The sequence below is a fragment of the Hyperolius riggenbachi genome, chromosome 4, assembly GCF_040937935.1.
Source record: "Hyperolius riggenbachi isolate aHypRig1 chromosome 4, aHypRig1.pri, whole genome shotgun sequence".
In the NCBI taxonomy this organism is placed as follows: domain Eukaryota; kingdom Metazoa; phylum Chordata; class Amphibia; order Anura; family Hyperoliidae; genus Hyperolius; species Hyperolius riggenbachi.
The window spans coordinates 210400193-210426782 of NC_090649.1; the positions used below are offsets into that span (position 1 = coordinate 210400193).

General features: G+C 44.6%; 1 protein-coding gene across 4 annotated transcripts in view; it reads left to right on the forward strand.

The window, feature by feature from the left end:
- CLCN2 (chloride voltage-gated channel 2) overlaps positions 1-26590 on the forward strand; it is a 270689-nt gene that overhangs the window by 120724 nt on the left and 123375 nt on the right. For all 4 annotated transcript variants that reach the window (XM_068279352.1, XM_068279353.1, XM_068279354.1 and 1 more), the window contains exons 2-3: positions 19725-19881; positions 24687-24818. In XM_068279352.1, the coding sequence (XP_068135453.1) occupies positions 19725-19881; positions 24687-24818 (289 nt within the window). The remainder of the gene's footprint in view (positions 1-19724; positions 19882-24686; positions 24819-26590) is intronic.

The window sequence follows — 26590 nt, forward strand, 5'->3', positions numbered from 1 at the left end:
GGGGATCGCCGCTATGTGACAGGGGACGTCCTGTCACTGGCTGCACAGGACGGATAGCGTCCTGTGCAGCCCCGATCCCCAGAGGAGACAGATAGGAGAGGGGGAGAATGTCGCCGCGGAGGGGGGCTTTGAGGTGCCCCCCCCCCGCAACATGCCTGCAGGCAGGAGCGATCAGACCCCCCTGCACATCATCCCCATAGGGGGGAAAAAAGGGGGGCGATCTGATCGCTCTGCGTGCCCGCTGATCTGTGCTGGGGGCTGCAGAGCCCACCCAGCACAGATCCCAACAAACAGCGCTGGTCCTTAAGGGGGGGTAAAGGGTGGGTCCTCAAGTGGTTAAATGTGACGCATAGCTTGACACAAGTGTCTTGCAGCGATCTACGGGTATCTTAGCCTATTCTTAATGGGCAAAAGCCTCCAGTTCAGTCACATTCTTAGGCTTGCACGCTGCAAATGCTTTCTTTAAGTCCCACAATCGGATTTAAGTCTGGTGACTGCAAAGGCCACTCCAAAATGTTCCAGCCTTTAATATGCAACCCAATTCAAAGAGTGAAGGGTTGCCGGCACTACAAAGTCTGTAGCCGTATCACTGGGTATGAGGATGGAGAGATGTTCTAAAGGCCACCTTTTTATTGCAATAAATACTGCATGCTCATGACTGATAAATGGAGTATACACATAGGATCAGCATCAGAAAAGAAAACAGTTGAGTCAGGCACTGCAGTAATTACTGTTTTAATGGTGTTCCGAATTGAAGTGAATCACCATAGTTGTATCAAAAATTGTGACATTCAATAGGTAGGTACAAAACATCATCACCAATGGAAAAATCGTCATCTGCTCTCTGAATTTCCATGAAAACCAGTATGGTAATGTCTCCCCAAAATCCACAAATCACGGACCAGACCACCAGGACGTCCGATCGTCTCAGGTGTCTGTTCTGTCACCGAGAGACTTTCTCGTTACCTAGACCATCTCCTGAGGCCTCTTTTACAGTTAGTGCCTTCACATATGTCAGACACTTTAGAGGTCCTTCAAGGAATTGAAAATTATGAATGGTCACCGGGTGACTTATTGATATCCATCGACGTTGAAAGCCTCTATAGCCGCATACCCCATAATGCTGGCATAGAGGCAGTCGAACGGTTTTTAAACCGGGTCTGGTCCGATCATGACCATGTTACGTTTGTATGCGACTGCTTGCGTTTTGTTCTTACTCACAACGCGTTTAAATTTGATGACGTGTGGTACATGCAAGTATCAGGTACCGCGATGGGCACACCGGTCGCATGCGCATGCGCTATTTTATTTCTAGCGGCCTGGGAGGAGGATTACGTCTACAGTAGACGTAATCCCTTTAGAGGCTGTATCAGGAGATGGTCCAGGTATGTGGACGACGTCCTGGTGTTCTGGTCTGGGTCCCCCTCAGAATTTACCCAATTTGTAGATTATCTCAATCTGAATGAGGTCAATATGGCCTTCACGTTTGAAATAGGCCCTGACAAAATTGCTTTTCTTGACTTGGAACTACGGGTTTGCGGTTCTCGCTTAGTGGCGAGAGGCCACCGCAAACCCACAGCAACCAATTCGCTCTTGCGAAGGGATAGCTTCCACCCTGATCATGTCACTAAATCATTGCCTTACGGCCAATTCCTCCGTTTGAGGAGAAATAATTCAGAATTGGAAGACTTTATAGTCCAGGGAAATGCTTTGAAGAAGCGACTCTGCAGTAGAGGGTATTCTGAGAATGATCTAGATACTGCCTTTCATAAAGCTCTACACAAAAATCGAGATGACCTCCTGTTCAAAGATCGCAGCTCTAAACGCGATGACAAAATCGCCTTCACGTTCAACTATACACAAATGGCTAACACAGTTAGAAACGTTATCAAAAAGAATTGGTCTGTCCTAGCTAAAGACCCCATTCTGAAATCTCTGTTGCCTCCCTCCCCCTTAGTAGCGTTCAGGCGTGCGCCCACAATTGGGGATTATGTCACTAAAAGTGAATGCACGCCTACTTCCACCGAGAACTGGTTACAGAAATGTCGGCCTAAGGGCAACCACAGATGTCAATTCTGCTCCCACTGCCAATTTATGTGTACCGGCACGTTTTATCGTGTAGGTGCCTTGCAGTGGACAGTGCGTGACTTAATTACCTGTAATACTAAATTTGTGGTTTATGCTCTGTGGTGCCCTTGTGGCCGATTCTATATTGGTAAAACCACTCGCCCCCTAAAAGAGAGAATACAGGAACATTGGCGTTCCGTTGAAAACGGTAAAGGTGCCACGAGAATGATAGAACATGTCAGAGAAATACATGAAAGCAATCCAAACGTGCTAAAATTCTGTGGTCTGGCACAGGTTATTATTCCCAAACGGGGAGGAGATCGTTCTCGCCTCCTATTAAGAAAGGAGTCGTTATTGATCATTAAAAGTGAAGCCCTTGGCCCATTGGGTTTCAACGACCACAATGACCTGGCATGTTTTCTAGATCCATAGCTGCAGCTATTTATGTATTGAGATTATTTTTTAAGCAAATATGTACTTTTTGATATGTAATTTTAGATATTGCAACTTCTTGCAAACAGGTTTGCAACAAGGATGGATGATTTTTGTAAACAATTGCTTCCGTGGTCCAGTAGTCTTTTCCTCCTTTTTTCTCCTCCTCGCATTTTCGGTGTTTTAAGCAACCTCACCTCCACATGCACGTTTGAGTCACTGTACTTCACAGTTAGCCTCAAACGGTCCCTCCTTTTTTCCTGCGATTAATTTTGCAATCCGGAGAAATTTGCTCCTTTAAGAAGGTGAATACGCCTCCTTTCTAGATTGCATGCGTATGGAATTACGCGTCCGCATGCGTTCCATGCTGATACGCGTGGTTCGCATTTGACGCGTGTTTTGTTACGCTTACGGTAACGCGTTTTTCTTTTGTATGCGTGAACGCCTGGTTAACGCTTACGTTTTTACGCATGCGGCCGGAAATGCGTACGTCATAGCGTACCCGCCCCCAGTTCATGACACAGGAAATAAAAGCCTGTGTTTTCATGTGTATAAACGTGGATCAGCCTCGGAAGAAGCACCGCCGGGCGAAACGGCTGTTAGGCTACCGTTTTTGCCCTGCACCCACCACCGCCACCTTTGATATGGTAGGACATCCTCCTCTTGCAACTGTTTGAATGCACAAGATGTTTGCACATGACGATTTTTCCATTGATGATGATGTTTTGTACCTACCTATTGAATGTCACAATTTTTGATACAACTATGGTGATTCACTTCAATTCGGAACACCATTAAAACAGTAATTACTGCAGTGCCTGACTCAACTGTTTTCTTTTCTGATGCTGCTTTAATATGCAACCATGCTCTAGTGGACTTGGAGGTATGCTTGGGATCATTGTCCTGTTGAAAGGTCCAACGTCTCCCAAGCCTCAGGTTTGTGACGGACTGCATCACATTTTCATCCAATATCTCCTGGTACTGAAGAGAATTCATGGTACCTTGCACACGCTGAAGCTTCCCTGTACCTGCAGAAGAAAACAGCCCCAAAGCATGATTGACCCCCCGCCATGCTTCACAGTAGGCAAGGTGTTCTTTTCTTCAGAGGCCTTGTTCTTCCTCCTCCAAACATAGCGTTGATCCATGGGCCCAAACAGTTCTAATTTTGTTTCATCAGTCCACAGAACACTATCCAAAAACTTTTGTGGTTTGTCCACATGACTTTTGGCATACTGCAGTCGACTCTTCTTATTTTTTGGAGACAGCAAGGGGGTGCGCCTGGGAGTTCTGGCATGGAGGCCTTCATTACGCAGTGTGCACCTTATTGTCTGAGCTGAAACTTTAGTACCCGCATCTGACAAATCTTTTTTCAGTTCCTCAGCAGTCACACGGGGACTTTGCGCTTCAGGTAGCGCACAGCAGTCGAAGTCAGCATCTTCTTTCTGCCACGACCAGGTAGCGTTTCAACAGTGCCCTTTGCCTTAAATTTGCGAATGATGCTTCCTATGGTGTCTCTTGGTATGTTTAACATCTTTGCAATCTTCTTATAGCCATTGCCCTTCCTGTGAAGAGAAATCACCTCTTCTCTTGTCTTCCTGGACCATTCTCTTGTCTTTACCATGTTTGTAAACACACCAGTAAATGTCTAGAAGGAGCTGAGTATCACAGTCATTTCATTTTAAATCTGCCTAATTGGTGCTTATTATGCTTGATTGCTGCTCGTTATCATCCACAGGTGTTTTCAATACCTGATCGAAAACACTTGAATGAACCTCTGTTCTTAAAGTGAACCTCTAGACTAAATATCGACTCGGCAGCACTGAAAAGGCCTGGTGTTTCTTTAAGTTTCATAGCATCAGAACTTTGTTTCTCTTATACAAGCCTCATTTTTAGCTGCACAGAAGAAAACTGCCCGGGCTTTTTTCCCCTGATGCTGTGCAAAGCATGATGGGATTTCGGATGTTGTTGTTCTCGTTCTGCTGTTTTGGTGCAATTTTTTTTTTTTTTTTTACATTTTGAATTTGATATTTGAAGCCTAGCGTGTGCAGCTGGGAGGGGTTATCAGGACACAGGACAGTTGGAACTGTGTCTCCTGCTCCCTGTCACCTCCTTTCAACCAAAAAGATGGCTGCCCCCATGACAAGATGGCAGCCCCCATGAATCACAAACATTTGACTGTTCTTTTAAAACAGGGTGGGTAAAAGATTATATTACCTATCTATTCTAATTAACATAACTAATGTAACTTAATGACAGTATGTTTGTTTAGGCTGAAGTTCCCCTTTAAGAGTGGTAGTCTTTAAGGGGGTTGAATAATTGTGTCAATGAAGAAATCACAAACAAAAAACATTTAATAATGTATTACAAAAACAATTGATGTCATTTTATTTGCATTTGGTTCTTTAAAAAGTCCTTGTAAGATTTCATTGTGAACACAATTACAAATGTACACTAAATTCCCTAGAACCCTTTACAGCATTGGGGGTTGAATAATTTTGAACACAACTGTACCCTTTAGATCTCCTTACCACCACGCATAGAGGTGTTTTAACCTAAAATGTAAGGTCTGGCACTTACAAATACACAACTCCTTCCTCTAATTACTGGACTGAGACATGCCATGTACTTTGAGTCCTACTATGGAAGGTTCTGAACACTTTACATACGGTATGTTGTTATTATCCCTGAGGCTTTCCATGGCTTTAATATGCACCATAAATATGCACCCTAGTAGGATAGAAATAGAGGGGCTGCAAGTTTGCCAAATGTTCTTTTCCCCAATCTGCAAAGAAAGATTTTATTTTTGCTGTCTTTGTCCCTAATGTTTTCTGCCCTGCTGCATCCACAGTACATTGGTTGGAAAAGAGAGCACTATTTTGGTGTGAGCCAGCCCCTGGGAATTTGCACTCAATAACTACGGTAAGCTAGCTTGAATACACAAGATTGGTTGCAATTGTGTCTGCCCCTTGCTTCTGCAAGTTGTGTTGTGCATCTGTGAGAGTGCATGTTTGCTTTCAAGGCGGTTGTGCATGATGTCTGGCCCCCTAAAGTGCTGGAAACTCAAACTCTTGTCAGCATTTCCATGTTTGTATTTGCATGTGTGTATTTTCATAGTGGCTTTTGGGATTTGTGTGGGTAGCAGTGACAGTCAGGTGAGGGGGAGGCTTGAAAGACTGAAATGTTGGATCCAGATAATCACCATAATCTGCTGCTAAACAGGCATTCTATTCTTGTCTATTTTTCTATATAGATATGAAGGAATGCTAACACAGTAAAAAAGAAAAAAAAACTTAAAAAAAAACCTCCATCCGTTAGTCTGATTTGGAACTCTAATTCAAGCTAGCATGATAATCAAGTTTGTAAATTATAATAATTTCTCAGATTTTAGTCATTTAGTCTGAACAGGCTTTTGGGCCCTATAGCAGGGTTTCTTGTTGTTAGTATAACAATAAACCAGTGTTTATCAAATACCCAGCCAGAGACTGGAGCCACACTATGACGCAGCCAGAGACTGGAGGCACGCTGTGACGCAGCCAGAGACTGGAGGCACGCTGTGACACAGCCAGAGACTGGAGGCACGCTGTGACGCAGCCAGAGACTGGAGGCACGCTGTGACGCAGCCAGAGACTGGAGGCACGCTGTGACGCAGCCAGAGACTGGAGGCACGCTGTGACGCAGCCAGGGACTGGAGGCACGCTGTGACACAGCCAGGGACTGGAGGCACGTTGTGACGCAGCCAGAGACTGGAGGCACGCTGTGACGCAGCCAGAGACTGGAGGCACGCTGTGACGCAGCCAGGGACTGGAGGCACGCTGTGACGCAGCCAGAGACTGGAGGCACGCTGTGACGCAGCCAGAGACTGGAGGCACGCTGTGACGCAGCCAGAGACTGGAGGCACGCTGTGACGCAGCCAGAGACTGGAGGCACGCTGTGACGCAGCCAGAGACTGGAGGCACGCTGTGACGCAGCCAGAGACTGGAGGCACGCTGTGACGCAGCCAGTGACTGGAGGCACGCTGTGACGCAGCCAGAGACTGGAGGCACGCTGTGACGCAGCCAGAGACTGGAGGCACGCTGTGACGCAGCCAGAGACTGGAGGCACGCTGTGACGCAGCCAGAGACTGGAGGCACGCTGTAGTCTCTAGCTGTGTCACAAATGAATAATGAGCTTGGCTTGTAACATACAGCATGGATCAGAAATAAAAAAGTTATATATTATATATATATTCAAGCTTATGAAAGGCTCAATGAAATGTGTTTAGGTATGCTTTATATTGCATGTCAGCAAATGTTTCCTATATCCTGTTTTTGAAGTCTTTCAGGAGGAATGATGCCTGGAGGATGTTCAGGGGGCGTTTTTAGAACTCCATGCCTGTTGCATTTATATAAAGCTGTGTAAGGCTCTGTTCACATCTAAAAACAAAATCGCTGAATCGCTGATTATCGATTTTTTTTTTTTTTTGCATGTTTTTTTTCACCCCTCCCGGCACTCCACTGTGCACTATGATTTTGTGCAAAGCACTTTTGTAAGCGCTTTTGCAGAGCGATTTCATTTTTTTCACTTCCTAACGTCATTTGGGAAGTGAACTCTTTGACCCGGTAAAGAATAAATACAATGTATTTATTCTTTAACGCAATTGCCGCACAAAGCGATTTTGTGAGCGTTTAGCGTTCTTCCTATACCTTTCATTAGACCGCAATCGCCCCAAAAATGGTACAGGCACCACTTTGCGGAGCACAAAGCGGACGAAACACGCAGCGCAAAGCAGACAAAACGCACTGATATGAACCTTCTCATAGAGATTCATTGCACAAGCATTTTGTGGGTGATTTTGAAAATCGCCTGCGCTTGAAAAAAGGCCAAAAACGCCCTAGATGTGAACAAGCCCTCTTTTAACCACTTGAGGACTACAGTCTTTCTAACCCTTAAGGACCAGGCACTTTTTTTCCACTCAGACCACTGCAGCTTTCACGGTTTATTGCTCGCTCATACAACCTACCACCTAAATGAATTTTGGCTCCTTTTCTTGTCACTAATAAAGCTTTCTTTTGGTGCTATTTGATTGCTCCTGCGATTTTTACTTTTTATTATATTCATCAAAAAAGACATGAATTTTGGCAAAAAAATGATTTTTTTAACTTTCTGTGCTGACAATTTTCAAATAAAGTAAAATTTCTGTATACATGCAGCGCGAAAAATGTGGACAAACATGTTTTTGATAAAAAAAAACCCATTCAGTGTATATTTATTGGTTTGGGTAAAAGTTATAGCGTTTACAAACTATGGTGCAAAAAGTGAATTTTCCCATTTTCAAGCACCTCTGACTTTTCTGACCCCCTGTCATGTTTCATGAGGGGCTAGAATTCCAGGATAGTATAAATACCCCCCAAATGACCCCATTTTGGAAAGAAGACATCCCAAAGTATTCACTGAGAGGCATAGTGAGTTCATAGAAGATATTATTTTTTGTCACAAGTAAGCGGAAAATGACACTTTGTGACAAAAAAAAGAAAAAAAAAAAGAATCCATTTCTTCTAACTTGCGACAAAAAAAAATGAAATCTGCCACGGACTCACCATGCCCCTCTCTGAATACCTTGAAGTGTCTACTTTCCAAAATGGGGTCATTTGTGGGGTGTGTTTACTGTCCTCGCATTTTGGGGGGTGCTAATTTGTAAGCACCCCTGTAAAGCCTAAAAGTGCTCATTGGACTTTGGGCCCCTTAGCGCAGTTAGGCTGCAAAAAAGTGCCACACATGTGATATTGCCGTACTCAAGAGAAGTAGTAGAATGTGTTTTGGGGTGTATTTTTACACATACCCATGCTGGGTGGGAGAAATCTCTCTGTAAATGACAATTTTTTCATTTTTTTTACACACAATTGTCCATTTACAGAGTTATTTCTCCCACCCAGCATGGGTATGTGTAAAAATACACCCCAAAACACATTGTACTACTTCTCCCGAGTACGGCGATACCACATGTGTGGCACTTTTTTGCACCCTAACTGCGCTAAAGGGCCCAAAGTCCAATGAGTACCTTTAGGATTTCACAAGTCATTTTGCGGAATTTGATTTCCAGACTACTCCTCACGGTTTAGGGCCCCTAAAATGCCAGGGCAGTATAGGAACCCCACAAATGACCCCATTTTAGAAAGAAGACACCCCAAGGTATTCCGTTAGGAGTATGGTGAGTTCATAGAAGATTTTATTTTTTGTCAAAAGTTAGCGGAAAATTGATTGTTATTGTTTTTTTCACAAAGTGTCATTTTCCACTAACTTGTGACAAAAAATAAAATCTTCTATGAACTCACCATACTCCTAACGGAATACCTTGAGGTGTCTTCTTTCTAAAATGGGGTCATTTGTGGGGTTCCTATACTGCCCTGGCATTTTAGGGGCCCTAAACCGTGAGGAGTAGTCTGGAAATCAAATTCCGCAAAATGACCTGTGAAATCCTAAAGGTACTCATTGGACTTTGGGCCCTTTAGCGCAGTTAGGGTGCAAAAAAGTGCCACACATGTGGTATCGCCGTACTCGGGAGAAGTAGTAAAATGTGTTTTGGGGTGTATTTTTACACGTACCCATGCTGGGTGGGAGAAATAACTCTGTAAATGGACAATTGTGTGTAAAAAAATCAAAAGATTGTCATTTACAGAGGTATTTCTCCCACCCAGCATGGGTATGTGTAAAAATACACCCCAAAACACATTGTACTACTTCTCCCGAGTATGGCAATACCACATGTGTGGCACTTTTTTGCACCCTAACTGCGCTAAAGGGCCCAAAGTCCAATGAGTACCTTTAGGATTTCACAGGTCATTTTGCGAAATTTGATTTCCAGACTACTCCTCACGGTTTAGGGCCCCTAAAATGCCAGTTCAGTATAGGAACCCCACAAATGACCCCATTTTAGAAAGAAGACACCCCAAGGTATTCCGTTTGGAGTATGGTGAGTTCATAGAAGATTTTATTTTTTGTCACAAGTTAGTGGAAAATGACACTTTGTGAAAAAAACAATAAAAATCAATTTTCCGCTAACTTTTGACAAAAAATAAAATCTTCTATGAACTCACCATACTCCTAACGGAATACCTTTGGGTGTCTTCTTTCTAGAATGGGGTCATTTGTGGGGTTACTATACTGCCCTGGCATTTTAGGGGCCCTAAACCGTGAGGAGTAGTCTTGAAACCAAATGTCGCAAAATGACCTGTGAAATCCTAAAGGTACTCATTGGACTTTGGGCCCCTTAGCGTACTTAGGGTGTAAAAAAGTGCCACACATGTGGTACCGCCGTACTCAGGAGAAGTAGTATAATGTGTTTTGGGGTGTATTTTTACACATACCCATGCTAAGTGGGAGAAATATCTCTGTAAATGACAATTGTTTGATTTGTTTTACACACAATTGACCATTTACATAGAAATTTCTCCCACCCAGCATGGGTATGTGTAAAAATACACCCAAAAACACATTATACTACTTTTCCTGAGTACGGCGGTACCACATGTGTGACACTTTTTTGCAGCCTAGGTGCGCTAAGGGGCCCAACGTCCTATTCACGGGTCATTTTGAGGCATTTGTTTTCTAGACTACTCCTCGCGGTTTAGGGCCCCTAAAATGCCAGGGCAGTATAGGAACCCCACAAGTGACCCCATTTTAGAAAGAAGACACCCCAAGGTATTCCGTTAGGTGTATGGCGAGTTCATAGAAGATTTTATTTTTTGTCACAAGTTAGCGGAAAATGACACTTTGTGAAAAAAAACCAATAAAAAATCAATTTCCGCTAACTTTTGACAAAAAATAAAATCTTCTATGAACTCGTCATACACCTAACAGAATACCTTGGGGTGTCTTTTTTTCTAAAATGGGGTCACTTGTGGGGTTCCTATACCGCCCTGGCATTTTACGGGCCCAAAACCGTGAGTAGTCTGGAAACCAAATGTCTCAAAATGACTGTTCAGGGGTATAAGCATCTGCAAATTTTGATGACAGGTGGTCTATGAGGGGGCGAATTTTGTGGAACCGGTCATAAGCAGGGTGGCCTTTTAGATGACAGGTTGTATTGGGCCTGATCTGATGGATAGGAGTGCTAGGGGGGTGACAGGAGGTGATTGATGGGTGTCTCAGGGGGTGGTTAGAGGGGAAAATAGATGCAATCAATGCACTGGGGAGGTGATCGGAAGGGGGTCTGAGGGGGATCTGAGGGTTTGGCCGAGTGATCAGGAGCCCACACGGGGCAAATTAGGGCCTGATCTGATGGGTAGGTGTGCTAGGGGGTGACAGGAGGTGATTGATGGGTGTCTCAAGGTGTGATTAGAGGGGGGAATAGATGCAAGCAATGCACTGGCGAGGTGATCAGGGCTGGGGTCTGAGGGCATTCTGAGGGTGTGGGCGGGTGATTGAGTGCCCTAGGGGCAGATAGGGGTCTAATCTGATAGGTAGCAGTGACAGGGGGTGATTGATGGGTAATTAGTGGGTGTTTAGGGTAGAGAACAGATGTGAACACTGCACTTGGGAGGTGATCGGACGTCGGATCTGCGGGCGATCTATTGGTGTGGGTGGGTGTTCAGTTTGCCCGGAAGGGGCAGGTTAGGGTCTGATTGATGGGTGGCAGTGACAGGGGGTGATTGATGGGTGGCAGTGACAGGGGGTGATTGATGGGTGATTGACAGGTGATTGACAGGTGATCAGTGGGTTATTACAGGGAAGGACAGATGTAAATAATGCCCTGGCGAATTGATAAGGGGGGGTCTGAGGGCAATCTGAGCGTGTAGGCGGGTGATTGGGTGCCCGCAAGGGGCAGATTAGGGTCTGATCTGATGGGTAACAGTGACAGGTGGTGATAGGGGGTGATTGATGGGTGATTGATGGGTAATTAGTGAGTGTTTAGAGGAGAGAATAGATGGAAACACTGCGCTTGGGTGGTGATCTGATGTCGGATCTGCGGGCGATCTATTGGTGTGGGTGGGTGATCAGTTTGCCCGCAAGGGGCAGGTTAGGGGCTGATTGTTGGGTGGCAGTGACAGGGGGTGATTGATGGGTGATAGGTGATTGGCAGGTGATTGACAGGTGATCAGTGGGTTATTACATGGAAGGACAGATGTAATTAATGCACTGGTGAATTGATAAGGGGGGGGGGGTCTGAGGGCAATCTGAGCGTGTGGGCGGGTGATTGGGTGCCCGCAAGGGGCAGCTTAGGGTCTGATCTGATAGGTAACAGTGACAGGTGGTGATAGGGGGTGATTGATGGGTGATTGATGGGTAATTAGTGGGTGTTTAGAGAAGATAACAGATGTAAACAATACATTTGGGAGGTAATCTGACGGCGGGTTTGCGGGCGATCTAATGGTGTGGGTGGGAGATCAGATTGCCCGCAAGGGGCAGGTTAGGGGCTGATTGTTGGGTGGCAGTGACAGGGGGTGATTGATGGGTGATAGGTGATTGGCAGGTGATTGACAGGTGATCAGTGGGTTATTACAGGGAAGAACAGATGTAATTAATGCACTGGCGAATTGATAAGGGGGGGTCAGAGGGCAATCTGAGCGTGTTGGCGGGTGATTGGGTGCCCGCAAGGGGCAGATTAGGGTCTGATCTGATAGGTAAAAGTGACAGGTGGTGATAGGGGGTGATTGATGGGTGATTGATGGGTAATTAGTGGGTGTTTAGAGGAGAGAATAGATGTAAACAATGGATTTGGGAGGTGATCTGATGTCGGATCTGCGGGCGATCTATTGGTGTAGGTGGGTGATCAGTTTGCCCGCAAGGGGCAGGTTAGGGGCTGATTGTTGGGTGGCAGTGACAGGGGGTGATTGATGGGTGATAGGTGATTGGCAGGTGATTGACAGGTGATCAGTGGGTTATTACATGGAAGGACAGATGTAATTAATGCACTGGTGAATTGATAAGGGGGGGGGGGGGGGTCTGAGGGCAATCTGAGCGTGTGGGCGGGTGATTGGGTGCCCGCAAGGGGCAGCTTAGGGTCTGATCTGATAGGTAACAGTGACAGGTGGTGATAGGGGGTGATTGATGGGTGATTGATGGGTAATTAGTGGGTGTTTAGAGAAGATAACAGATGTAAACAATACATTTGGGAGGTAATCTGACGGCGGGTTTGCGGGCGATCTAATGGTGTGGGTGGGAGATCAGATTGCCCGCAAGGGGCAGGTTAGGGGCTGATTGATGGGTGGCAGTGACAGGGGGTGATTGATGGGTGATAGGTGATTGGCAGGTGATTGACAGGTGATCAGTGGGTTATTACAGGGAAGAACAGATGTAATTAATGCACTGGCGAATTGATAAGGGGGGGTCAGAGGGCAATCTGAGCGTGTTGGCGGGTGATTGGGTGCCCGCAAGGGGCAGATTAGGGTCTCATCTGATAGGTAAAAGTGACAGGTGGTGATAGGGGGTGATTGATGGGTGATTGATGGGTAATTAGTGGGTGTTTAGAGGAGAGAATAGATGTAAACAATGGATTTGGGAGGTGATCTGATGTCGGATCTGCGGGCGATCTATTGGTGTGGGTGGGTGATCAGATTGCCCGCAAGGGGCAGGTTAGGGGCTGATTGTTGGGTGGCAGTGACAGGGGGTGATTGATGGGTGATTGATGGGTGATTGACGGGTGATTGACAGGTTATCAGGGAAGATAGATGCATACAGTACACAGGGGGGGGGGGTCTGGGGGGGGGGTCTGGGGAGAATCTGAGGGGTGGGGGGGTGATCAGGAGGGGGCAGGGGGCAGGGGGGGATATAAAAAAAAAAATAGCGTTGACAGATAGTGACAGGGAGTGATTGATGGGTTTTTAGGGGGGTGATTGGGTGCAAACAGGGGTCTGGGGGGTGGGCAGGGGGGGGTCTGAGGGGTGCTGTGGGCGATCAGTGGGCGGGGGGGGGCAGATCAGTGTGTTTGGGTGCAGACTAGGGTGGCTGCAGCCTGCCCTGGTGGTCCCTCGGACACTGGGACCACCAGGGCAGGAGGCAGCCTGTATAATACACTTTGTATACATTACAAAGTGTATTATACACTTTGTATGCGGCGATCGCGGGGTTAACATCCCGCCGGCGCTTCCGTACGGCCGGCGGGATGTTACGGCGGGTGGGCGGAGCCAGTTGCCGGGGGAAGCGCGCGTCATCAATGACGCGATCGCTCCCCCGGCATGCCTAAAGGACGCGCCGCCTGAAGGCGTATTGCGGTCCTTTAGGCGTCCACTTTGCCGCCGCCCATGGGCTGTGGGCGGTCGGCAAGTGGTTAAGAGGTTTTTTTTTCTACTAACAAAACTGCGTACCATGATGAAGAAAATTTTGCCCATGATACACAGTGACATATTTTAGCATACACTATGTAAATATTGTTCACATTATAAATCACCGCTGTCGCAAGCACTGAGCGTTTTTTTCCCGCGCACTTTGTGCTTTTCTAAGCGCTTTTGCTGAGCGATTAAGGTGATCTCTTTGACCCGGAAAGGAATAAATACTGAAAATCTATTTATTCTTAAAAGCGCTTGGGAAAATTGCAATTAAAAGCGCTTTTTCAAGCACTTTGCGATTTCCCTATACCTTCCATTGGACAAAAACGCTCAGAAAATGGTACATGTAGCACTTTTGTAATTTTAATAAAATCGAAACACTCACATTTGAACACTCTCATAGGAAATCATTGCAAAAGCGCTTTTAGAGCGATTTCTAAAATCCCCATCCCCAGCAAAAAAATCAAGCGCTCATAGTGTGAACAAGCCCTTGATCAATTAGACAAGTAAGATTTTGAGAAATTGTTGGGGCTAACCTGGGAGCAGAGGAGGGGCTATGCAGGGTATAGGTGCAGTTAGATTTAAACGGGATGGTTAGGGTTAGGCTTGATTGCAAGATAGAGTGCAGTTAGGCATGAGCAGTTACTCTTGGCTAGTTATGGTTAAGAATGGTGGATGGGTAAGGTTAGGGGGCAGAAATGGTTAGGCATGGTTGAGGGAAGTAGGAAGTTAGACATGAATTAGGGAGGAGGTTAAGATTAGACATAGACTGAGATTTAGGGAGCCGTCACACTTGAGGCCGTGGAAAAACAGCCGGGTTTTCCCGCGGCCGATTCTCTGTTCTTTCCTGACAGCCAGCTGAGAGCAGCTGATTGTTGGCAATAGGGAATCACATGCATTGTGCGATAAAATGCTGCAGTGCCAACCTCTGTGGAAAATTTCACATTGCTTCCAGTGCACTGCGATTATGCATTGGGTAAGCATTATGTGCATTTTAAGCAAGTGTGACCCCAGCCTATGGCTCCTAAATCACTGAATTGAATTACTGGCACTTCAGCTCTGCACTAAGCAGTACTTACATTGCCAAAATGAACAGGATTGAGCTTTCAGCTTGCGGCCTACACTAAACACAGTGTGTGTCTGCCCTTGCAAATATATTAAATGGGTTTAAATAGATATTTAGCAGGTGCGCCCACACCTGCTGTACAATGCTAAGCAATTTCTTCCATGCAGAGCCCACTCATTCTTTTTTGTCTCCAGTTACGTTCTTGTCTTTCACCTGTCAATCAACCAATCAGCCTCTCTACTTGCTTATTATTTGGTGGAATAAGACTGACTAACTTTGATGAATATAACATTTTTGCAAATGCCAACTTCTGAAGGAGAAAACATTTTAAAGGGTGAACACTACCCTGTTAAGGTGCGTACACACGCACTACTAAATGCAACGACGGGTTTTCCAGACCCTCCCGCTGGGCGGTCTTTAGCTGACACATACTGTCGGCTAAAGACCGCCCAACAGGAGGGTCAGGCGGACCCGTCGTTGCATTTAGTAGTAGTGCGTGTGTACGCACCTTTAGTCACACCTCCCAGAGTCCTCCTCTAAGGGATCCTAAGACAGAAGACGGTTGTTACCATTCCCAGCCATAATGGTCAGATTGGGGAATAATCAGGGCTGGATTGCTACAAAAGCCTGGGCTTTGGGCGGCTGCAGCCCAAGGAGGCACATGGACATGAAAGAGAGGTTACTAAATATTAAGAAGGATGCTGAAAATGGAGGCAGCACAAAAAAAATGGAAACTGATGCTCAAGGGAGAGCTGTTCATGAAAGAAAGGGTCTCCTGTACTTGGATGATACACTTGGAAAAGTGGGCTGCACATGGAATGGGAGGGGTGCTGCTCCACAAAAGAGGGGAGCCACAACATACTTGCCTAAAGGGAACAAGAAGTGTAAATCCGGACTTAGGAATAATTGTATTTCTCTAAACCCCCCCTTCAGATGCCTTTATGCATACCAGTGTGTATCTCAGGGAAGAGCGGCTTGTGAGACAGCGTTTCCTGCTTGATTGCTGCTGTTCTAGGTTGGGATTGTGCAGGGTTTTCTTTATGAATTTAGGCAGTGGTCAAACATGACAGCTGTATTTATTTAATAGGCGCTTCTGTTCTTTATAGAACAATCACATCATCTAAATCTGGGGGGCACATAACAAATAGGGCTTCCTGATGGCGTAAATAATACATCATAAATAGTATAAGAAAACCTGAATAAGCATAAAGGAATGTTTGTTAGGAGTATTTCTTGCTGTGCAGAGATAGTTTTCAAATATATACATGTCAGGAGGTACAGCAGGGAGTACTTTATTAGTACTGTCTATCTTTCATAAAGGGCCGTACGGCGTATGCTACAATAATGCAGAGAAACAGTGCCTCAGGGTACACATTCGAATGGTTGACAGATATGAACTATAGATAATTACCAATGCTGCCCATGAACTACCACTAGAGGGAGATGTTGTACTTTTGTCTAGCTGATTTTATTCCTTACAAGTTTGTATGTTTGCTTGTGATTTACTTAGCAAGAGGTCCTCAAGTAACAGGCTATAATAGAGAAACCTAACCAAGAATGATTAGATGATAAGCAAGCTAAAAGGCATGGAGATATGTGTGGCTTTATGTGTGTGCTGCATAATTCTCAAGCATACGCTAGATTAGTGAATCACATCGGTTACAAACTACTGGTATGTGTATGCAGAAGCTGCAGCAATTCTGCTGAATGGAGTCAGACACTTTCAGATAAACTCAATACATATACGTTTAAATTCAAAAAAAGATTTGCACCCCGTTCTCTACCAAACATGATTCATTTATCAAGAAAGTGATCTTTTGTATTGCTCGGATTTTCAAAAGTATTCTATATTGTTGCTATGGGAGTGTCAGAATTTAACTACACAGGGGAGAGTAGGATGAGTCCCCCCCCCCCCCCCCCCCCCCCCCTCTCTAGCTATCCCCTGAGTTTTTCTGTGAGCTTTCTCAGTCTCTCCCAGCTAGTGCACCCTTGAGGGTTTTTCTAAGCAAGGTGAAGGGTGTATTCCAGGGGCACAGCTACAAATCACTGGGCCACGTGGCAAAACATTTTGTTTGGGTCCAGATGCACTTTTGGTTAAGGGGTGCAATATTATCTTTCACCCCGCATGTTTTTTTTTTTTCATGCATCTGAAATTGCATTGCAAGTGTGATTCATTCTGTTGACTTACACTGTTTAATTTCAGATGCAGGGAAAATGCATGCTCAAGTGTGTTCATTGCCTAAGGCTAAGTTCACAGTGGTCGGTTGCATAACAAGCTTTATAAAGAGTGTGAACTGCAGTGGAGACTGGACATAGACTTTTATACAGGCCCAGATGTGAACAGGCCCATAAAATTGTATGGGCAGTGAATTGTCATGCAGAATTATTCTGCAATGCAGCCGACCACTGTGAACTAGTCCTAATTGTAGCCAATGTGCAGTGAAGCTAGCGGTGTTGATTTTATACAATCAGTCAGCTGTGGGTGGGGAAAAACGGGATGTTTGCCACTCATGGCAGCATATTAAATGTTATCATAGTGAAACTTCCTTGCTGTTCACTGTACATTTAGTTCAGTTATTGCCTGCTCTATTGCTTTATTTGACAAATATCTGCCAGCATGAGATTGAGATTGTACCACTGCATGGTCAGTTCAATAAGCCAATGGCATCTGTGCAAATTAAAAGTGTAAACGTGAGAACAACTTATTTGATGGTACTATTTTCATTATTATTGAATGAAGCTGCCAGATTCTTTTTATCAAATTATGCTAAGATTTTTTTTTTCTTGTGATGGCTTTAAAATTGATAATTGGAAATGACTGCACCAAAACTCTGTGTGTTTGTGTGCAGTTTGTTAAATGGGTGCCACCAAGGAAAACCTATGGGGCAGGGGCGCCTCTAGGCATAGACAGTACAGGCCATTGCCTGGAGTGCCATTGCTCCTGGGGGCGCCATGTTGCTGGATTAAGACCTGCCCCCAATTAAGCCCCACCCAAGATTAAGCCACACCCCTGTTATATTACTTGCTTCTGCTGCGTCTACTTAGAGTAAGTTGCAGGCAGCTGACACCTCTGTGCCTTGTGCTTCCTTCTTTCCTCCTTCTGTGTCATCTCTGCCTCCTTATGTCCCCTTTGCCTTTATTTGTCCCCTTGTGCTACCTCTGCCCCACTGTTCCTCCTCCTGTGCCTCCTTCTGTATCCCTTTTGTGCCTCTTCAGTCCCCCTGCGCCTTCCTCTGTCCCCCTGCGCCGCATTCTGTCCCCGTGTGCCTCCTTCTGAGCCATTGTAGAAGGTGCCAGGCCGACCAGGCGATCATGAGTGCTGTGCAGGGGGTACTGCGATCACCCCCCCCCCACCAGATGTTGTGTACCCAGGTAGGGTACAGGCTCAGTCCACTGGCCCACAGCCCATAAGCTCACTTCTGCAGCCTTACATTACGTGGATTTTCTGATGAAATGCTGCCGCATTATGATTATTTTCATGGAAGGGCGCCATGGGGGGGGTGGCGCCACAGATTTTCTCGCCTGGAGTGACAAAATGGCTAGGGGCGCCCCTGCTATGGGGGATACTGGAAGGTATTCCTGAAGTGTTTGCTGCTGGTCAAGCATGTGATGGCTGTCCTCATCACCCTCTTCTTTATCCTCCTAGATAAAAAGGATCAACAGTAGCCTCCCCTTTAAAAAGCTGGGTTCTATTCACAAAAAAAGTGCCAATAATTGTATGCGAAACACGAATAGCATTGCAATCGGTAAACTCCATGTTCTACTGCTTCTACTTTTGCTATCAGACATATGCTTAGTTTGTTGTGTATATTATTATATTATACATTCATTAATTTACCGATACTGTACATTATTTGTATTCAATACACTCTTCTGGTTAAAAAAAAACAACTCTTTTATGGGAACTCAGTTTGTAACTTAACAGGTTGTGTAATTCTTTAAAGGGAACCTTAACTGAGAGTGATATGGATGCTTCCTTTTAAACAATACTAGTTGCCTGGCAGTCCTGCTGGGGTACATTTGAAATCAGCGCCGGTAGACTTGGGCGCAGGATACAGCGGTATATGGCTGATCCTGCTTCTGCACAAGTCCGGGCCGATTTAATTACTATTCCCCCTCCAGGCCGCCATGGATAGTGGGGGAATGAAATAATTCGGCTTCCAGCGATTGCTGGAGGCCGAATTATTATGTTTTTAAGCAACCTCGGCTCCGTCTGCTGACGGCTCTGACGTAACTCACTGAGCGCTGCAATAGGAGTGATTCCTATTGTAGTCTATGGAGGCGCCGGCTGCGCCCAAATCTAGCAGCGCTGAAAAGCACTGCTCCGGTCCTGCTGACCTCTTTAGCTGCATTAGTGGCTGAATCACACACCTGAAACAAGCATGCAGCTAATCCAGTGTGATTTCAGTCAGAGCACATGATCTGCATGCTTGTTGAGGGGCTGGGCTAAAAGTATTAGAGACACCGGATCAACTGGAGAGTCGGGCAATTGGTATTATTGTAAAAGGAAACATTGATTTCCTTCTCAGTTTAGGTTCCCTTTAAGGAGTATGAAAATGCAGCCATGATTACTGAAAGGGGATTTCCACCTTAAATTTACCCAATTTCCCCTAAAATAGTTTATGGTTATTAGGTATTGGGTTATTTTTCCGTCTGTTTTGTTAGGTGGCAGTTGCACTGCACTGTACACTGCTCACCTTCTCATGGGCTATGCAGTTGTACATCTTCAAGCAATTCTCTTGCTTCCTTGTAAGATATACCTATAGGGAGACCAAGGCAGATCATTATAATGTAGGCATGTTAACCTGTCAAGCCATCCTCCTGCAGGCTTTTAACTGCTGCACCACTGGCTGAATATCCATGTGTTCTCTTGTGTACGCTTGAATGTGATTGATCATGATTGGCTCTTTCCTCAGATGTATGGGCGCTACACTCAGGACCTTGGAGTTTACGCTAAAGAGGAGGCTGCACGAATACGACAGGCACAACAACACCGCACACTAGGCAGAGAAGACAAACCACGGGCGGCTGAGCTGAAAGAATACGATGAAAGCCGCTGTGCCAAGTGTAAAAGTATGTATACTGAGTGTGAAAAGTCATGTCAGGATCAGAATTTCTCCTCCCAAGAAGAAATAAATTCACTCCTGCAGAAATCAAAGCATTATAAGTCCCATTGGCAGCCTGAGGGCCTATTGATCATGATTCCCCTCCTCAGCTTCACACAGTACATCTAGTTCTAGTATGAATATTATCTAGTGCCTGACTCATCTCTCCCCAGTGGTTGAGGGGATGCTCTGAGTCTAATCTGCACCTTATCTGATCTTTCCTGCATGCTCTGTGCACATCTTTCTATTGTATTTAAGTGGAACTCCAGCCAAAATATTTCTTCTTTCAATTTTTTTTTTTGTAAAGTGGGGAAAAATATTAACCATCTGTTGGGGTTTATTGTAAGTTGGGGAATTTTAAGTACACTTCCTTTGGAGTCCGTGTCTAAAGGAAGTCAGGGAGTCTCCCAGACATTGGCCATAAACTAGGAAATCTGCTGGAGCAATCATTCAGCACATAGCACAATCTATTTCAGTTATATCCATCCTCATACTTTATAGTACTGACATGGCCATTCATGCATCTGTTTTTCTGATCGAATCTGCCAGTCCTCTATTGCTGCAACATATCAGATTGATTGCCCCTTCAGTTGCTTTTATGCAGCTTATGTTGAATAATCTCTTTTTAAGGAGGGTGGGGTAGAAGCGACAAGGTGTGTGGAGGGGGGGGGGGGTTGATGGCCCATAGTGTTGCAGTACATTGAGCGTTAGAATGTTTGCTGTCCAATCGATGCCCAATAGATTTCTGCTGACAACTATCACAATTGATTTTACATATAGGGTAGGAATTGATCCCTATCCAATCAAGTTCCAATTGGATAGGGATTGATCATCTAGGCATTTTGGGCCATTATCTACATATTAAGCTTTGAAGTGAAACTGATTAAAAACAATGTGAATATATGACCGTTTCAGTCTGCATCATCTTTATGCTAAACAGTTTATACTGTGTATTATGAGACAGAAACAGATTAAATTACTCAGGTAAGTCATTATGCTACACAGATATTAGTAAGATTAGCTATGCATTGCTCCATCAGAATATGTGCGGCCCCACTGGCAGTGGCTGGATAGTGTACTGGTAAGGGCTCTGCCTCTGACACAGGAGACCTGGGTTTGAATCTTAGCTTTTCCTGTTCAGTAAGCCAGCACCTATTCAGTGAAGAGACCTTGGGCAAGACTCCAACACTGCTACTGCCAATAGTGACTGCAGTTCAAGCGCTTTGATTCTACCAGGAGAAAAGTGCTATATACTTGTTCTGTGTCTTGTCTTGTCTTGATAGGGGACACAGCACCATTAGATTTAGTATTAAACAGAATGTCTGCAAGCTCTGTTTTTATTGATGTCTGAACTGAAGACATTCACTTACTACTTATGGGTAACAAGCAACATTATATAAGGGTAGTTTTCAACAGGGACACAGACAGGAATAAAAGCCCTGCAAAGGGTATATAACCCCTTCCAAATTTATTTGAGGCAAAAAGGTTGTGTGTACAGTTCTGATTTAAGGAATGGAGATCTACAGGGTTTCTCTCTCTAATCCTGCTTAAGTTATTTTTCCTGTCACTGTAAATCTGCATCTCTGTTTTTTTTTAATATCCTGAATTGACAGGTGCAGTGTGTTGTTATTAAATCCAATGGGCTTCACATAAATTGTCTTTTTTATTTCCTTGTTTTAGATGTTGTGTACACATTATGTGTTTTGTATAAACCTGCAGAGTTACTTTTCACAAAGAACAGCTTTGAAGGCCAAGGAGATAATCCCAGATAGTTAGGACGTCCAGGAATTGCCAAGGGCGAGAGGGACAGAACCACATCCGCTCAGAATGACCTACAGCTCCAGTGACTTTTGGCAAGGCAGCTGCCATCAGTACCTTCATCAGTAGCTTCATTCATTGGCCCTGTTTGTGAATGATGGAAAGAAAGATGGCTGGTTATGACAGAGCAAAATAATGTGACCGTATTACGCCTAGTCTCTACACAAGCTCTCTGCAGTTTGTATAATCTGTGCTGCGCTTTAAATGATATATAATGAAGGTACCCACTTAATTTACCAGATAACACACGATAAAGGAAGCAAAAAAAATATATAACATGTTGCATACAGTGGAGTCATGTGAAATTGTGGCTTGCCACCTCACCTCACTCCACTAGAGTGCCACAACATGTTGGCCAAAGTGAGAGAGAGAGCAAACCTGGCTTACATTTTTTTACATTTATTTTTAAATGTCAGCTTCTAGTTGAGGAAAGTTTCTTATCTTCTCCTGCGTTATATTGGACCATAACAAGGTTCAGTGAAATGTTTGTGCATTAGTGTTTGTGTGACTGCAGTCATGTGTGTAGATCCAGAGAGAGACTGGAGTCACAAAACTTCTAACTCGTGTACCGCTCAGCATCCTTCCTAATGATCTGATATGACTCAGATGAGGGAGGCCCTTGTCACCAATACCAGACATTTTTTTTAAAACATATCCAGACCATTTTTACAGACTGTCTTATTTTCTTTAGTTTAGAAGAACCTTGGTAAAGCTGGCCCTGCGTGTCGATGGAGCTCAAAGTCATTGTGAGTGTGACTTAGTTAATAGCATCTTTACTGAATAACACAATCAGATCTGCACCTGGAGATTTGTGGCTGCTACAAATCACTGCTGCGTGTCACTGATTTGTCCTAAGCATTGTAAAGTTATTGTAAAAATATTTTACATCTAACTAAGTCAAAACACTCTAGCATTCTTTAAGTGTTGTTCATTGATAAGGTATACCTGGCCCAAGGCAAAGCACCCTAAAGTAACACAGAGGTACGGTATGTTCGTGCTGGGTACACATACTCCTGTGCTTTGCCTTTTCGTCTCTTTGTAGTTAACATTAAAATTTTTAGACAGGAAAAGGCAGGCATGTAATGTTCCCTCATATCACACTCCTATCCTTCCTCTGAATGGGGTGAGGAAGAGTATAGAATGTAAAGGCAAAAAACAAAAGAGGCAGGCTTGCCAAGATATTCCCTACTATCACTCTTATGCCTAATACACACAATGAGATTTTCTAGCAGATTTACTGCCAGATCGATTATTCCCAAAATGTCTGTTCTGATTTTCGATCGATTTTACCTAGAAGTGAACAGAAAATCGATCGTAAATCAGATTGGTCATGTTGGGAATAATTGATCTGGCAGTAAATCTGCCAGAAAATCTCATTGTGTGTATTAGGCATAAGAGTAATAGTAGGGAATATCTTGGCAAGCCTGCCTCTTTTGTTTTTTGCCAAAAGTCACATTTTTCAGGATGTGATTACAGAGACCAGGGGGGATGGATGGTGTTGAGCAAAGAGCGGAATGGACAATACACAGAGCTATGTGTGTTCCAGAATGAACTTATTACCATGCATGCAGTTTTTTAAAATGATGAGAACAGGACTCATTTCCAAGTAGCATGCAGATTTTGGGAAGGATGTTGGTAAGGACACAGTATGTCTCCATCACACCTATTAATAGCCTGTTTTTTGTGCTTTGTGTTCTATTTACATGCGACTGATGTACAGGACTGTTGTTAGGTGAGCTGCCTACCCTCATGCAGGCACCATCTGTGGTCTGCTTATTATTTTCCATGCGGCACTTAACATAACATTTTATTTTTAATTTGCAAAAACTTAAAATATAAACAAAGCCATTTGAAAGCCACAATGCACTACTTACTAACTTGCACTACAGTAATGTAGCTTTCATTTAGACATTCCATAAGAGACAGAGGACATGGTACATTCCAGGCCTCTCATAGGTTTCCACACTGTGACTCTAATGCATGAAACGTTACCTCACAAGTTCACCTCACCATTGGTCTGATGCTGTGAAGAGAATTTTCACTTTTGTAGCACCAAGCCCTTTATCTTTTTTTTTTTACTTCTTTCTTTGCAGTACATTTTTAACACTTACCAGACAAAAGTCTCTCAAAAGAAGTTTTTATGTTAATCTTTACTAGATGCCGAATCACTATTCTGTAGATAAGATAGAGATATTGGGAGAAATGCACACATAATGCATGTAGCCACATAATGCTTGCATGTTGCGCATACTATCCATGGATATGAGATGAGCAGAGTTTTGATTTTTTTTTAAATTACTGTATGGTTTTCTTGCTGTCACTACATGCTATGATTGAGTACCATTTATACTCGCATATAAGCCGACCTGTGCATAAGTTGAAGTACCCACTTTTCACTCAGAAACCAGGAAAAAGTAATTGACTTGTGTATAAGCCCCCTCCCCAGTACAGCCCCCTCAACATTAGCCAGATGTTCCCCAGTACAAGTCAGCCCCCCTCCCCATAGCCAGATGTGCCCCAGTATATCATACAGCTGTGTCTCAGGAAGCCACTAAATGGTGTCATAGATATGACACACAGCGATTGCCACGCAGAAAGAATCCCTGATCATTGCACCATTGACATGTTGCTTGCACACTCTGCTCCACAAGCCAGGGGACACAGGTAGTCTTGAGCAGCACACTCTGCACACCATGTTGCAGGGGATAGGGACACGGACACAGCAGGGCGCAAGCTGGTAATAGCAGGATCACTAGTGCACAATCCTTACGCTCCTCTGCCAGTAACAAAACCTGCTCCACCATCTGTTTTTGCTCCGCTGACTCGCATATAAGCCGAGGGGGTAACTTTTCAGCACATTTTGTATACTGAAAAATTAGGTTTATATGCGAGTATATACAGTATGTCCATAACTACTATTCCTATTGTTTGTTTTCTGCTCTTTGCTTTTTTCAGTTTGCTGTGTGCACACTCAGCGGCTTTTGCTGTCTCATGTTGGGGAAGACTGGATATTTCTTATTCTCCTGGGCTTGGTGATGGCTCTGGTCAGCTGGGTTATGGATTTCACAATTGCAGTATGCCTACAAGGTGAGCATCTTTACTCTCGATAATAAACGAATTCATTTAAAGCGGACCTCTGGTGTAAAATTAAAATTCACACTATCAGTACAGGCAGCAGAAGTTATAACAGAGTAGCAAGAAACAATGTCTAACTACTGACCACTTGTGCCATAAAATAAAGGTTTTGTTGGTTAACCATGCTCTCTTTGTGAAAAACTGCCATGGCAATTAAAGACTGCTAAGGGATTGTGTCATCTGTGGGTGGGACGAGCCTCATCCTTTGTTCTGAGGGGTACTTTGCTTCTACCTTTGCCACTGAGCCTGCCTAACACGGAGGTGAAGAGAGAAGTTCTGCCGTGCCAATCACATCATGTATTTTAGAGCTGCCACAATGTTTTCCTGATGCTTAACCTCCCTGGCGGTAAGCCCGACACAGTGTCGTGCTAGCCGCCGCAGGGGATCGCATGGCCCTGGGAGGATTTTTTTTGTTCTGTAGTCTTCAGCTAGCGCTTGGCTAGCTATCTATGCCCCCCAAGTGCCTCTGCTATCCCCCCAATCCCCGCCGCAATACATACCCCCCAGGGATCCTGCGATGGTGCAGCCTCCTGATTAGCTCCAGGCTTCGCTATGGGGAGGATTGGGACTGCGCATGACGTCATGTCCGATCGTCGCCATAGCGACTGTCAGGAACCGGCCCGCGGCACACCTGCGTATACGGTTCCCGACTTCGGGTTTGACCAGACTGAGAGGGGAAGCAGCCTTAGTCAAGCTAAAACAAGGCTGGGACCCCTCAGAACACCTCTCACTGCCACCACTAGCTGTTCGCTAGACACTTCCACTCTGCTGTTGAGTCCTCAGCGCGCACTCCGCGTTTTCATATTCGGGTCAGCTTTGCGCTTAGGCCAAATACGGGAACGCTACGCACCCACACACACACACACAGTTGCAATCTTACACTGTCGTGAAGCAAAGACCCACTAACAGTCGTTCCGAACGATACTGTTAGCCACTCTGCTGTCGCTACTCGCACTGGCGTTGTTCGTACGTTGGGTCAGCTGCGCGCTTAGGCCAACGTATGACAAACGCCCCCACACACAATGCAATTACAATTTCATACGGTAGTGTTGCTCAAACATACAACTAGGCATGAACTTATACACGGTTACACTTCAGTCTCTTCTAGGCTATGAGTGTTAGTTTAGTACAGCAGAAGTCAAGCTTATTAAATAATGATTTAATATTCCATAAAAACATAGAACAATGCAGAACTTAATATATACAAAGATTACAAAAAGACAAAGTAAAAATAGTTACAAGATAAAAGTTACAAAGATAACACACACGGATATTTGCGTAAAATAAAAATGGAGATTAAAAAAACTTTACCAACTTGAAGGTCTCAACGTTGTCGGCAGGAGCATGCCGCTTGTTCGACCAGAAGTCGAGATCAACTCTAGCTATGTGCTAACTCCAAGAGCAGATAGTCACTAGGCATCTGCCTCTGCTTTTTATACTCTGAGCTACGCCTGGAGGCTGCAACTTCCTTGGGGAGGGGAGGAACTAGGTTTTAATTACATCCTCAGTCATAATTGGATTTCTAGAGATCTAACATCCACAAAAAATGTACTATAGCCCACATACATGAAAAGACTTCCTCCAATAATTTAATTTCCTCACAGTGAAATAGGGTTTCTTCACCACAAGTTGACATGTGTTAGACTTTTCCTGCCTAGGCTTGCTTTGTGTATTGAGACAATGGGCCGTCTCCTGAGTTCAAAACGCCAGGCAGATAATCCCAT